The sequence below is a fragment of the Felis catus genome, chromosome E1 (assembly GCF_018350175.1).
Source record: "Felis catus isolate Fca126 chromosome E1, F.catus_Fca126_mat1.0, whole genome shotgun sequence".
Classification (NCBI taxonomy): Eukaryota; Metazoa; Chordata; class Mammalia; order Carnivora; family Felidae; genus Felis; species Felis catus.
Window position 1 is genome coordinate 30209713 of NC_058381.1, and position 15671 is coordinate 30225383.

The following is a 15671-nucleotide window of genomic DNA, read 5'->3' on the forward strand; positions in this document are numbered from 1 at the left end:
AGCAGGGTGCAGAAGGATGAAACTGAAGGTGGTGGGGGGAGGGGAGGGAAGCGGGGGTGGGGGGAGAGGAGAGGGAGGTGGAGGTGGGTGGCGTCCAAGAAGAACTGTGGAGTTGTGAAGGAAAGGGGTGAGTGGTGAGGCTCAGTAAAAGACAGTGTTGGACAAAGCCAGTTAAAAACTCCAGCCTCAGTGGGCCTTACTCTCTTTATAGTGCAAAGTGAATTCTTATATTGGTGAGCCTTCTTTCCCCACATAAGCCCTCTAAGCCCTACAAAGAGGGGGTCTGCGTTTATCACGTTCATTGTGACTCACAAGGAATTCACTGAATAGCTAACTATGTAATATATATGTTAAGCCCTGTGCCAAGTTCTAGGAATACAGAGATGAACAAGACATCGCTGTTTACATAAGGCTTCCAGTCTGATGGGAGAGACCCATGTTGAAGACTTGACCACACATGCACAGCCTGGTTGCACATTAGAATGACCTAGCAACTCTTGAAGGGTATCTGTGCTCGGGTCTCTGCCCTGCAAAGACTCAGATTTGATTGGTCTTGGAAGAGGCCCTGGCATGGACCCGAAGGTGATTCTAATGGGCAGCTTTGTTGGAGAATTCCTGTTCTAAATATACTCAGGGTTCCCATGAACTTCCAATGACGGTCAAATGAAATTTGGACAATAATTTACTGGATGTATTAGATACTAGAAGCTCTAAAAAGTTCTATAATAAAGAAACCTATTTAAACTTAAAAATATACTGCAAAAATAAATAGATGTTTGTGATTTGTGAACATTATTTTGAAAGGCATGATAAAACTCATTAGGCATGATTTATATGAAATACTTAGAAATGCCTCTCTGAAGAAATGACCTTAAAATTTTTTTTAACATTTATTTATTTTTAAGAGACAAAGACAGAGCATTAGTGGGGAAGGGGCAGAGAGAGAGAGGGAGACACAGAATCCAAAGCAGGCTCCAGGCTCTGAGCTGTCAGCACAGAGCCCGATGTGGGGCTCGAACCCACGGGTGGCAAGATCATGACCTGAGCCGAAGTCACATGCTCAACTGACTGAGCCACCCAGGCACCCCAAGAAATGACTTTTAATAGAGATCTGAACAATCAATGGTCCGGGAATGGGGGGAACAGTTCCAGGCAGAGGGATCATCATGTGCAAAGGTCCTGTGGTAGGGGAAAACTGCTTTAAGAACAGAAAGGTTGTCAATGCTACCGTACTGTAGGAGGTGAGGGGAAAAAAAGACACGATTTATGCCTTCAAGGAACTCATCATACCTTAGTAAAAAACTCAAATATTCCAAAAACTTCTATTACTCTATGGATCTATGATTTTCCAAATAAAACAGGAAGAAGAAGAAATCAGTGTCAAGAATAATCCTTCACCAGCTGATATAAAAACCCATTTCATGTTTGTCCCTAGGTAACTTACATAATTTTTGGAAACAGCAGATATGCTTTCATAATGTTGGCTTAGGGTAATATTAGTATTAGGTCATGTTTACTAAGCATAGTCTGGGTAACAGGGAGAAGTGACCTGGAGATGGAATCAAAATGCCAAATGGCACCTATGCCTGCCTATCATTTTTCTCTTCAAATCCTTCAAAAGGGAAACAAGGTACAGTATTTAAAAATATATCCATTAGCTAGAAAACAAAGTGAGCCTACATGCCCATTTTCCACCTCCTTGTTTCCTCTTTGATCCTTAGCAGCCACTAACCTGTTCTATATTTCTATAGTTTTCTTATTTCAAGAGTGTTCTATACATGGAACAATATACTATGTAGCCTTTATTCACTGGCATTTTCACTCAACATAATCCTCTAGAGATTCATCCAGGCCATTGTGTGTCCTGATACTCTGTTCCTTTTCATTGCTGAATATTATTCCATGGTACAGACATACCACATTTAGTTTAACCATTCACCAAATTGGATTGCTTCCAGTTTTTGATTATTACAGATAAAGCTACTATAAACAGTTGTGAACAGGTTTTTATATGAACACAAGTTTTCATTTTTCTGGAATAAATGCCTACCAGTTTGTGGGATGTATGGTACTTGCATGCTTCTTTTTTTAAAAAAGATTGTCAAACTGCTTTTCAGAGTGCCTGTATCATTTTACATTCCCACCAGCAATGGATGAGTGATCCCATGTCTCTGCATCCTTGCCATATGGTGTTGTCAACTATTTTCAATTTTTTTTGCTGCTCTGATTGGCATATGGCAATATTTCATGGTGGTTTTGATTTGTGTGTCCTTAATGCAAACCCAGTGAGTTATTATTATAAAGTGGAACTTGAGTAGATGGCACTTGAGGAGGGAAAATAGGTGCTACTCTTGGGAAAATAGGTCCTACACTCTGAAAGGATCATTTGAAACAAATTTTGAATATGATAATGGCAAGTAGGGTAGGAAAGAGAAAAGAGGCTATTAGAGATTTGAGGAAAATACATAGGTAAGGAAATCATAGTACACTATCTGACTTTGCAATGTCAAAACTTACACATTCAGTGTAGACTGCACATAGTGACTTCCTTCCAAAAAAACAGGATGGAAGAAGTAACTTTACAGTGGAGAAACCAGACAGACACATCTCAGCCAGGCGATCAAAGCCAACATCAATAGTGATGAGTCCTGTGGGGAGCATGTACTCTTGATATGATGGGTTGAAAATGGCTAGCTAAAACTTTATCTCTGTGGTCTTCTGCCCCCAAACCCATATCCCTAGTCTAATCATGAAGAAAGATATCAGTCATGTCCAATAGAGGCACATTCTACAAAATACCTGACCAGTCTTCTTCAAAATTATCAAGATCATCAAAAACAAGGAAAGTCTGAGAAACTGTCGGCCAAAGGAGCCCAAGGTGGTATGATGTGTAAATGTCATGTAAGGTCTTAGATGGGGTCCTGGGACCACAAAGAGACATCAGGTGAAAACTAAGGTTACTGAAAGAGAGTAAGGACTTTAGCTAAAAACAACAACAACCAAAACAAAAAACAAAAAAACGAACCAAAAGTGTGCACACTCATAATAGTATAAACGTTGTTGACTTAACTAAAAATAGAAATATAATTACGTTGAGAGAATCAGGGACTGTAGATGAGGGTGGTATTATGAGAGAGTTGAATTATTTTCTGTTATAGTTATAATTGCACATATAAGACCTGCAATTGATGTATCAAGTAAGAGCCATAGAAGCATATTAATTAAAGTAGACAGGTAATTATGAGAACTAGAGGAATTAAAGCTTGCTGGCTCTGAAGAGTAGGGTAGGAATAATGGGGCAAATAACTTTTTTTTTGTATTATAAACCCTTCAGTGCAAATTTGTTTTTTAATCCCATTCTTAGATCACTTTAGACAAAAATAAAAATAAAAAGTATACATAAAAAGAGACAGACCTTCCGTTCGAGTAAATAAATATAACTATATACTCTTTATGAGAGATAAATGTATCTGAAATGTCATGGGAAGGATGCACATAAAAAGATGGAAAGACAGCAGGCAAATGGGAAGAGAGAAAGCACAGTTAATCACAAACAAAATAGTTGAAGCAAACAGCGTTAAGCAAGACAAATAAAGCAGCTTCTCAGAGATCAAAGATCAAAGGGACAAACACTTTGGAAAAAGACGGGGATTTAAACAACATCTACGCATTCACACTATATACCCAATGGAGTTCACACATTCTTTTCAAACACCAAATCCAGTGCATATACACGGATTGATTGGCTAGCTACAAATAAGAGTTTTAGAATATCTCAACAGTATACAGAGCACATTAAAATTTTCTCTTAAAATAATAAAATTAGAAATTAATAATAAAAATATAGCAAAATATATGGTCATTTAGAAGTTTAAAATGGCTTGCCTAAAAACTCTGCTTAAAGTAGGAATTACAAATTGTTTAGAAATAAATGATTATGGCACCTTGCTTTAAACTTTCTGGATATGAACAAGATAGGGGAAAATTTATAGCCTTAAATACATAGATTGGAAAACAAGAAAAATAAAGGAACAAGTAAATGAACTTTTCAAATTAAAAAAAAAAAACCAGGAAAGAAAGAATAAAGTAAACCAACAGAAAACATCAGGAACTGGCAAAGCTAAAGCCAGAAATTAATGAATTAGAAAATAAGCAAGAAATAGGTTTTATGAATTAAGAATGTTAATTCTTCAAACAAACCAATAAAATAACAAAAGTTCAACAATTGTAAAAGAAAGGGCACATATACGTGACTTTTGAAATACTAAAGGGACCATAATCACAGAGGAGATTTAAAAATTATGTTCAATGGTATATCAATAATCATAATCCAAATTCCTTAATTTGGCAAAGGCTGTCTACCAGAAACCTCTCCTAGAGATCATACGTAATGGTAAAATATTAGGCGTGCCTGGGTGGTTCTGTTGGTTAAGTGTCCGACTCTTGATTTTGGCTCAGGTCATGATCTTGTGGCTCGTGGGTTTGAGCCCTATGTCTGCATTGATGGTGTGGAGCCTTCTTGGGATTTTCTCTTCCTCCCTCTCTCTCTGCCCCTCCCCTCCCCTGCTCCTGCACTCTCTCTCTCTCAAAATAAATAAATAAACTTAAAAAGATGGTAAAATACTAGATGCGCATTGACAAAAGCAGGTAGGAGAGAAAGATAGCTACTGTCCCACTTACTGCACACAATGTATTGGGAATCAGAAATCACATTGATTCTTGTTGATGAAGTGAGATCCAGGAAAGAATGAAAAGTACTGGAAAGGACAAAATGATCCTTACTTGAAGATGATACAGCAAAAAAAGCATAAGATGCAAGACAATCTACTGAAGAAAAAAAAAGTTACTAACAGAGCTCAGCAAAGCAACCAACTAAAGATTTCTTCTGAACTAGCACTAGCTCTTCTATTGTCCTACAATAGCCAATTAGAGAATATCTTGAAAAGAGACTTGATTCATAATAGTCATGAAACCTGTAAAATATATGCGGCATGAAACTTAATGGGAAATGTAGAAGGCCCATATAAAGAAAATTATTAAACCTTCCTGAATACATAAAATTCAACTTGATTAGGAAGACATGTCATGGATGCAAAGGCTTTCTCCAAATTAACTTAGGAATATGATGCTACTCCAATAAGATTTTTTCACTTAAACTTGACAAGCCAATTCTAAAATCCGTTTGGAAGGGAACATGTGTGCAACTAACTGAGACATTTTGAAAAAGATTACCCTGGGGAGGGACTCGCCCTACCAGATGTTAAAATATACTGTAAAGTTACTATATGGTGTGAAAATCAATAAAAGGAAATGCCGTTTAAAGTGGATTAGGGAGGCCAGAAGGGGGAGCTCTCACACCCTACCACTCATTGTCAATTACAAACCCAACAGGAAGTCTCTCGAACTTCAGCTACTGCTTTACTACCCCAGCAGGAGGAAGAAAGGTTTTTCTCTTGCCCCAGCAACAGCTCAGCCAATGAGAGACCTCACAACTCAGCCAATGAAAAGCCGCTATACTTCAAACTCCCAGTTTACTCCAGTGGATTTTTGGTTTATAACAGCTCCTCTCAGCTTCCCTCACTTTCCTCTTTGAAGAGTGTTCCTCTGCTTTGCTCTTTGGACTTGTTGTAGCTTGCTTATCCCGAGTTGCAACCCTCTACTTTGGCTAAATGAACCCAGTTTTGCTGGTGAAGTAACTGGCAGTTTTATTTTTAAGGTTAACAATGGGTGTAGATAAAAAAAAAAAAAAAAACAAACAATGGGCGTAGATAGGTGAGTGAGACAAAGAATGTGAATGCATAAACCTTCCCACTTCTAGTTAACGATCCCAGAAGGAAATATTGTTGCAAGTAAAACAGAGACACATACAAGGATTATAACATCATATAATAGAAAAAAAAATGGACACAACCTATGGCTCTCAGTGTTAGAGTAATTAGATAAATTATAGCACTTCTAGCCAGGGAATAGGAATACTATACAATTGTTAAAAAGAATGAAGGGGCGCCTGGGTGGCTCAGTCCGTTAAGTGTCCGACTTTGGCTCAGGTCATGATCTCGCGGTCTGTGAGTTTGAACCCCATGTCAGGCTCTGTACGGACAGCTTAGAGCCTGGAGCCCGCTTGGGATTCTGTGTCTCCCTCTCTCTCTGTCCCTACCCCACTCATGCTTTGCCTCTCTCTGTCTCTGAAAGATGAATAAACCTTGAAAAAAAAAATTTTTTTTAAAAAGAATGAAGATCCAAACACACTGACACAGAAAGATAGATTGCTATGTGTGCTACATTGTTGAATTAAAAATAAATGTAGTTGTAAGATTACACGGTGTGATAATTTTATATTAGAGCACACAAACAAAACCATACATCTGTGTGCTTATACATGCATGTACATACATCAAGAAAAGATTTATAAGGACATACACTGGACTCGTAACAGAGATTAATTTAGTGATAGGGGTGTCACATTGGAGGAAAGAGTAAATTGTTTTACTTTGTCTTTTATATAACCTGTACTTCCTTGTTTGCAGGTTAAAAACCTAAGTGAGGAAAATGCAAAAAGACTATGTTTTACAACATATATTATTATAGTGTTGCTGTTCCCTCCCTCTCATTGGACCTGCTGTTTTTCCTCCTCATACATTTAGCTGCTGAACTTATTTCCACATTTTCACTTGCATGCAAAAAATGTTAATCCGCTGAGTTTCATGTCCTTCAGACGTAACATCTTCAGCCTCTCCTAGGGGCTCTCATCTGCAAACCTCTGGCCTCACCCCTGCCCAAACCGGCTAACTAAAATGATAAATCCTTTTGTTTTGTGGAATTTAATCCCTTCAATCTAGTAATGAGGGTAGCCTCCTCATATTATGATCAGATTAATTCTTCAGTTAATTAAACATGGACAATAATTCTAGTCCTTAGAGCAATGAATTTTGTTGGTAGGCAAAATATCTTTCTAATTATAAGGTGGAGGGAAAAAATAATAGAAGGGGTAAAAATAATATAAATACCAAGCAATGTGCACCTAAGTCCCAGGAGGTCAGGTTTTTCTCAAGTCTTGTGAAGAGATGGCCCCAATGACCAAATCATGGTCAAGTTCACACTATAATTATAAATTATCAACCCCTAGGGTTTTCATGTACAAATGGTAGACTCTCTTTCCTAGAAGCTACAGTGCTCCCAGACATCTCTCTGGAATTCTCTAACTTCCTTTCTTTCTGGGAAAGAAGTTGGAGGTAGTGGTTGGCAGAAACACCGGCCTGGGCTTTGCTGGAGTGGATATAATACCAGGCCCTGGCAATCTCTGCAAGGAGAAATTTTTTTTCGTTTAATTTCATTTAATTTTTTTTTTTTTTTTTTTTGTAGAAAATGTCATCAAAGGCAGAGCAGTTAAATGGTTTGCTATTACAAGCCTTTGTAGGAAGGAATTAGGGTGGTGGTTTCTAATCTGCTGGATGACACGGTGAGAAAAGATGGGGAAGGGCACCAACCAAACCAGTGTCCTGCCCACACCCACTGGAACAGCTACTGTAGCGTCTCATCATTGGCAAACCCCAAAGGGTGCCACGTCAGGCCCTGCTCTAAAAAACACACAACAACAACAACAACAACAACAACAAACATAGAAAAGAATTCATCCTATGGATGGAAAACAGATGCTGCACTGCACCTGTTAGAGGTTACCTTCCTTTCCATTCCTAACCCAGCAAAGAGCAGCAAAATCACTTTTGCAAATGTTCTCTGCTTTGGGGCTGCAGAGCAATGACACATCCTGTGCAAATGAGAGCTTCAGACAGGTTACCCAACACAGCGAGGAGAAAATGTGAACTGAGGTCCTGGCAATTGTCCAAAGCATCAGAGCATTTGAAATAACTCTAGTCTGGCTCTGTAAACCATGAAAATTGGTGAGATGGGACCAAAAGATGCAAGAGCTCTGAATCCAAGAAGGAAACACCTAGAAACAGACAAGTCGTTCCCTTAGCCTCATTTTCCTGCATTTAGGGGAGAGGCAGGCGGAAAACTCCAGTGGGTCTTACTCAGAACTGTTTCCATGGTTTTAAACTGAAATTGATGCCTTTAATGTCCAAGTTGTGATGACAATCGGCCTGGTTGCATGGCCCCTTTCATCGCCAGGGCCTGCACGGGGCTTGTAAAGAGATGCTCTTAAAAAGATTTCTGGATATCAACAAACTCTTAAAAAAAAACAACAACAACCCCAAATATGTTGATGAGTTGAGCATATGCAAGTGAGGAACCAAAGGATTCATATTTTGTTTCAAACACAGGCTCAAGTGTGAAGGGGAGAACATCCGGTTGTCAAAATAGGGTTGAGGTTTTGTGAACCCAGAAATTCTAGAGAGCAGGGTGAGATTTGTTCCAAACCCTAAATACTGCAGGGTTAAGTCTTCCCTCTAAACAATTAGATAACTGACATCTCATTCCGTGGATTTCTCCCTTGTTTCTTCTTTTCTAAAGCAAACAAAATAACTCGCCTTGTTTCAGGGTAATTTTGCTAATATTTCCATAATTAAATAATTACTTCAACTCCTGAATTAAAAACTGTCCCGTCTCCGGGTACAGGAGGCTGCCAGCTGTTTTAAATAACCCTTGAGAGTGGTCAGGTTAAGGACTCAATTTATGACCTTATAAATTAACACAAGGAAACCTACTCCGTAATGCAACAGACAATTCTATTTATAATGCTTAATTAATCCCCTCCAGTCACCAGCAGAACCCACTTGTGGCTTTCATTTCAACCTCACCCAAACGCAAGTCTCCTGAGATGAGACGTGTTAATATGTGAATGCTGATAGGGTTTGCAGGCCTCATGGGCGAGTATTAAATAGCGGACGGTCTGGATGAATCAGCTTCCGATTGTTCACTAATCAAATGTAAGAAGAAAATGGCAAGTTTGGCAGCACTGACGAAACCCTTCATCAAAAAACCTGAGCTGGAGCGAGGTAGAGAGAGAGGAAAATGCCCAAGTCTGACACCGCCCGCAAACACTAGCTCTAGACTTCAGGAAATCTCCGCAGAGCAGAGACCCTGACAAAGTGTCAGAATTGTATCAAAGGATGGCTGTAGGAGGCTGTCCTGGGTGGCTTCATTTGTCTGGTGTCACCCGTACCCCGAGGCTGCTCTCTTTTTGATAAGAAAACTCAAAGTGGTAACCAATACTATGCTGCCTTACCTAAGGTATTACAGAGTGGAGTCATCTGGAAAATCCCAAGTATCTCAGAAGGCTACAGGGTGTGGGCAGAGTCATTTCTGCGGACAAAGAAGATTCTCCTGGGACTAGGCCCTGGGCGGGAGAAAGGAATCACCGCTTGGACAGGAATTCTGCCTCGTGGCCTGGCGTCTTGGAATATGCACGGACGGCTTTATCAGGTTTTAGGACTGTGCAGGGTATAATCAGGAAAATGACTTTCTCCCTTTTTTGTCCACCGTGTTCAGGAATCAACATAACGTGATATGTGCAGCTCTACTGGAGTCTTTAGCCAAGCTCCTTAACCTCGCCGCCTCGGGTTCCTCATCCACAAAGCAGAAGTGCTAACAGTGCCCATCTCCAGGGTTCTTGTGAGATTACACAGAGCTAATACGCACGGAGGTTTTAAACAGTGCCTGGCATACAGTAGGCGCTCCGCAGCCTCGACTGTTCTTACCGCAGCCTCGCTCTGCTGCTTTCTCCTCTGGACTCCCTGTCTTCCCTCCAGGTGCTGCTGTAGCAGCCACGTCTGGCTGCCAGCAGCTCTCCCGTATAGCTTCCTAACTCACTTCCTCATTCCAGGTCCACACCTCTTCCAATGCGTCAGACACAGTACTGCCACCTAAGTCTTTCATAGTCTACCTCCCATCCTGTCCCCCTCTTATTCAGGGGTCTGCAGAGTTCATCATCTAATGTCGAAACTCCTTAATCTTGAATTCAAGTGTCATTGTACCCCTGCCTCCTGCCCTAGTTTCTCTCTCTGCTCTTACATTTCACGGGACCTTCTTGTGAGCCCTCACCTCCCCTGGAGCTATGATCTGTTCCCCTGCTCTCCTCTGCCTGTTCTAGCATGTTCTTGCTCTTCAACTGTGCTCCCAGGTTTCTCCACTTGGAGGCTACCTCCCCCTCCCACCAGCACCTTCTTTTTTTAAAACATTTTAAAAAATGTATTTATTTACTTTGAGAGAGAGAGAGAGAGCTGGGGAGGTGCAGAGAGAGAGAGAGAGAGAAAGACTCAGAGAGAGAGAGAATCTCAAGCATGCTCCACACTGCCAGCATGGAGCCCGATGTGGGGCTTGAACTCACGAACTGCAAGATCGTGACCTGAGTCGAAATGTGGAGTCGGACGCCTAACCGACTGAGCCACCCAGATGCCCCTCCCCCAGCATCTTCTGGTCCAAATCCTAGACATCCTTGAAAACCAAATGCCACCTCGACCTTGGAACTTTTCTGATCCTATCATGTTACTTTCCTCTTTCTTTTCTGACTCCCAACATCTTTATCTGTTTTTCTTTTAAATCCTCAACCCTAGTTACCTGCTATTACAGATATCAATGCATATGCCTCTTAGTATGTTCCATTTCCCACCCTCTGAGCTCCTTGGATTGAGACTGATTCTTCAGTGTGTCTTACTCAGTCTTGTCTCCATCACTATGCTATGCACAAAACAGGCCCTCTGCAAACAAGAATGGAATTATTAATATTTTGGAGAGGTTTGGAATAGTGACAGCCTGATCCTGCAGTTCATGCTTCCTGTGACTTATTGTCAGTAACCCCTTGCTCTGTACGGGAGTGCCTATGCAAATATGTCAACTCAAAAAGTAAATGGGATTAAAAAATCCTATCAGCAGCAGAAAAAAAACAATGGATTGTTTTTAAAGAAGAAGCAATGGGGAAAAAAAAAAGAAATCTGGAGTCCAGTACCTTTATATCTGGTCACTACAGCTGCGTTGACACTAAGAGGCTCTTGAAAGCTGACAGTGAGTGATGTGCTGCTGGTCACCATAAGAGAGGCGTTGGTTGGCACCTCGGGGGCTCCTGGGACAGAAGGAAAAACATAAGGATCTTAACATGGCAAATCCTTTTCAAACAACGTTCCCGCCTCTTCAAAGGATACGCTGAAACACACACTATGGAAACATTTGTTTGTACAGCCTAATAGCTTTTGCTTTTGAACATTTTCATTAGAAGTCTCAATGGCCTTTATTTGTTGCTATTGTGATCTTATTTGAGCATTAGAACATCTTCTGAAGGGGTAAATAATACCAGTTAAGCCTTCCCAAAGTATCCTGGAAACACAACAGGAGATTGACCTGGACCAGTGGAGAGGAGGCCAGAAAGTGTTAGCAGGAACTGTTGATAGAGACTGTACTGTTGGTACATTTCATGAAGTATTTTCATGTAAATCATTGAACTGGAGCCTTTTTGCAACCCTGTTGGGTAGAAAGGGCAAGTAACAGCGTGTGCATGTTCAGGAGGAAGAAACCACGTCTGAAGAGACCACACTAACTTGTTCAAGGACGCAGTGAAGACACAGCTAAGACCAAAGCCCGTGGCTTCGGATGCCCCGTCCTGGGCTCCTCCCCGTGTGGAATGCTCAGGGCCTGGCTCTCATGCTGCCTCCTATTACATCAAGTAATATTTTCTGAGAAAGAATTCATGGACGAATGTCATGCCCATTAACCTCGGGTTTTAAAGGACTCCTGATAGTTTTAGGTGTTCCTTAACACCCAGAAGGTGTTTTGTGATTTAGAAAATTACCCCCCAAATGGCTGTAAGTCTAAAACTATAACTACTTCCAGTATTAATCTGTGTCCTAAATGAGGCACAATAGCAAATGCATTTATTAAAACTATTGCTGAATGTCTTTTTTTTAATGCTAAAGTATTTATTTTACAATAAGATTCTGTAAAAAAATCTTTATTTAAGCAAGTTATTCTATTAGTTAAAACAAAGCAAAGGAAATAAGTTTGAAAGCAAATTAGTATGTATTTTTTATGAATGTCTTTTTTTTAATTAAAAAAAAACACGTATCGGCATTGCTGAAGAGATTGTTAATATTGAAAACAAACTTCCATGAATGTTGCTTAAGCTATTTGCTTTAAGAGAAAGGATTAGGGTATGGTTCGATACTTAGCACTGCTTTAGAAAGCCAGATTTTCACTACTTTTTGTCTTTATCTATAGCACAAAGCAGAGGCAGATATTTCCAAACTAATGAACTAACTGATCTTTCTCTTATATTCAAATTCTCCAGTCACTGTGTGTCTGGAGTGTCACAACAACCACACTTGTTGTTGTGGTTTAAATAAGATCTACTTTTAGAATAAGATTTTAGTATTTCCCAAGAGTTTGACTTTTATATATTTTTATAGTAGGGGCTGCTCTAAGCATTACCTTCCAGTGCTAATGAGTATTATCCAGAAACAACGCTTTTTCTTAAACTAACGGAAAGAATTGGTGATGAGAACAGAAGTGCAGATAAAGCACAGTTCAGTGACTGACTGTCCTCTGTCGCCTGTAGTAACTGAAGATTGGTTTATATAAGCTCCCTATAAAAAAAAATGCAAGAGAGAGTTGAAAACAACTTAAACTTGGGTTGAAGGCAGAAACTGGACAAATAGGCAAACAAATATTTTCCACCTCCACATCCCAAAATATAGCCACTTAGGGTATCAAACCATCCAGGTTATTAGGCAGTAGGGCGTATCGGGTGGAAAGCTCTAGATGAGTGTGAGATGGTGGAGACAGGCCAGCAGCACCGAAGCCTCATGGCTGTGGTCAGAGAACCTATCGGGAGCCAGAAAATCAAGCGAGACAAAAGATCCTTTTACAGCCGCCCAGAGCCCTTGCTCCAAATAGGCTGACAACGGCCATCCATGACCCTGTAGCAGAACTGCCAAAAAAAAAAAAAAAAAAAAGTCAGTGAAAGAAGGCCTGGCTGTCTCCAACCAACCTGGTTTCTAGTTAAATGCAGAAGTCCTCTGCTTATACTCACTGGCGTGCTCGAAGCCCGTTCTCATGCGTCTGTAGAGCCGACACCTCCACTCCCAAGCTTTCAGCTGTTTCTCTTTCTCGGTGTTGTCCAGACTGGGTCCTTCGTTCTCCACCTGGGCGGACAGCTCGCTCACCCTCTGCTGGGCCTCCTGCACCAGCGTGGCAAGGTGCATCGCTCGGCTTTCCAGGCTGACAACTGGAGGGAAAGACATGGCTGACTCCTTTCTCCTTCTGGGGGAATGCCGCTTCATTGGCGGGGTGGTTAAGAGTCTACTGTGGACTTTAAAAAATGCCCGAGCTAAGTGGGATCCGTGTTCCTCATTACCCGACTGACTCCAGTACGTCGAAGTAGTGGTAAATCCATCCATTTAAGATCTCTCATTGCTCTGTGGCCCTCTTGTCACAGGCACCCCAAGTAGCTGCCTAGCACGGTTCACTAGAACTCCACTATCAAGTACCCATGAGGACCACTTCTAACCCAGAGCGCACACATTTGTTTCCATGATCTTTAGAAAGACAAACAGGGCCAAAAGCTCTGTAGGGCTAGGAAGGCCTTAGGAAAAGTCATCCACAAGGCAAGTTGCATACTATTAAAGTTGGTTGGTCATTTTTTCCCTTCCTTTTTTCTTTCTTTCTTTTTTCTTTCTTTTTTTTTTTTGGTAGTATCGGATTTGAATTTTCTGCTCTTATCACATTGTGCCAATCTCATAGACGTTTTTGTATATATGTCTCAGTGGTATAATATTTACCTATTTATTTAAAATATTTTTTAATGTTTATTTTTGAGAGAGAGAAAGAGACATATAGACGGAGTGTGAGTGGGCAAGGAACGGAGAAAGAGGGAGACCCAGAATCCGAAGCAGGCTCCAGGCTCCAAGCTGTCAGCACAGAGCTGGATGCAGGGCTTGAACTCACGAACCGTGAGATCCTGACCTGAGCAGAAGTCGGACACTTAACCGACTGAGCCACCCAGACGCCCCACCAATTTATTTATTGCTAACGAAGTGCCCGCTGCCACAGTAGGGCTGCACATTCTGACACTGGGTGTCATTAGACAATGATCTTCTATCAATTCGATCTCTGATCATGATCTCAGGGAAGGAATGGTTTCTGGAGATGCCTATGCCTGACAGCAAGTTCGACTACTCTTTTTACGGAGAGGGATTATACAGCTTGATATTTCTGTTTTACTCAATACATGATATCTCAGCTAAATTCACATGATGGCGTTTACCCAACTGGCCCTTGTGTGAGTGAATGTTCGGGACAACAGAATGCATCACATTCTTGTGTCAGACTGGGAAGCTGCTTCTTGGCCTTTGCTCCTGGCTCTCACGAATGTGAGGGCTGCCTCAGCGGTCACTTGGTCACTCTGCAGGAGCCCCCCTCTCTCCGGTTAGTGATAAGGAGGAGGCAGCCTCCGCGTGGTCTTGTGGAAGGGAACCATGCAAATACTGAAACAGACCAGAATCAAGTTCTGCTGCTCTGTCACCAACATGTGTTTGACCCTCTCTGTGACCAAAACAATATTTCCCCCTGGTGGGTGAGAAAGAAATCCAACCATTCCATTCTTCTAATTAAGGGGGGGGGGGAATATGATGAAGATAACTCAAGTGAAAACTTGTTAGGTGTATTTTGAAATGGAAATTAGGTGGTTATAGATTCATCTTCTCTGCGTTCATAGGCATGTTTGCATTAATTACAGGAAATGAATAATAATTTATTATTGCCCCTGCTCACCATCAGTCTCAATTTATTTACAGATGAGGTCAATGAAAAATTAGTTGAGTCTTTTTTTCTTTTCCTTTCTTTCTTCTTTCTTTTTAAAGTTGCTGTTTAGAACACTCAGGACTGTGTTTTGCTGCCGATTTGTCATGGTTAATGAATGTTGCTGTAGCAGTCAATCATGTACTCTGAATACCGTCACACTTTTTTTTTTTCTAAAGCCTCAGTCGTGAGCCATGACAGAAAAATAAACAAATAAATATAAAGCTAAAAAACTCTTTCACTGAGCAGCTACACTACGCAGAATCCCCCGGGAAGGCTAAAGGGGGCCAGAATAAATGATAATATAAGTGCTGTGGACGCAGGGAGGCAATGATGGTGTATGAATGTGGAGGCTTTGGCAAAAAAAAAAAAAAAAATACACACACACACACACACACGCGGGCACACACTCCAGTGGAAAAATTGGCAATATTAGTAGCCTCAAGGTGCAATTTCCTGAAGCAGCGAGATTGACAAGTCAGTACTAAATGCTGTTAATTTAACTAACTTCAGATTAATGGTAGAGTCTGCTATGACTGAAGGCCTCAAACACAGTCTCATTATAGCCTTGCTGGGAAGGTCCTAAATATAGGCATTGACAGTTTAAAACAAATTCGTATACATTTGTGTATTTTTAGACATAGGTTAGGCGTCAGGGTTTGTGTCACAGTTTTCAGGTTGATTAATTGACCCAGTAACTGCACCCTCTACCCACCGCCCCCCTCCTTCTTCCACTCCAAATTATAGAGAAAATGGGGGAATTGTCCTTGCTAAGTCATTCTGTGAGCTTTTTATTGTAAGCCTGATGTTTGAATTGCATGCATGCATCAACACTTGGGTGATAGACACATGATTTATAAAAATAAATTTTTCTAATACTATGAAATCCCCCCTATTAATTTTTATATCCACAACAGTTATTACTG

The 15671-nt window shown here is 40.8% G+C and overlaps 1 protein-coding gene across 8 annotated transcripts in view; it reads right to left on the minus strand.

Annotated features, from left to right (window-relative positions):
• ANKFN1 (ankyrin repeat and fibronectin type III domain containing 1) overlaps positions 1–15671 on the minus strand; it is a 603208-nt gene that overhangs the window by 112750 nt on the left and 474787 nt on the right. For all 8 annotated transcript variants that reach the window (XM_045044941.1, XM_045044939.1, XM_045044940.1 and 5 more), the window contains 2 exons: positions 12980–13174; positions 10907–11020 (listed from right to left, as the gene is read on the minus strand). In XM_045044941.1, the coding sequence (XP_044900876.1) occupies positions 10907–11020; positions 12980–13174 (309 nt within the window). The remainder of the gene's footprint in view (positions 1–10906; positions 11021–12979; positions 13175–15671) is intronic.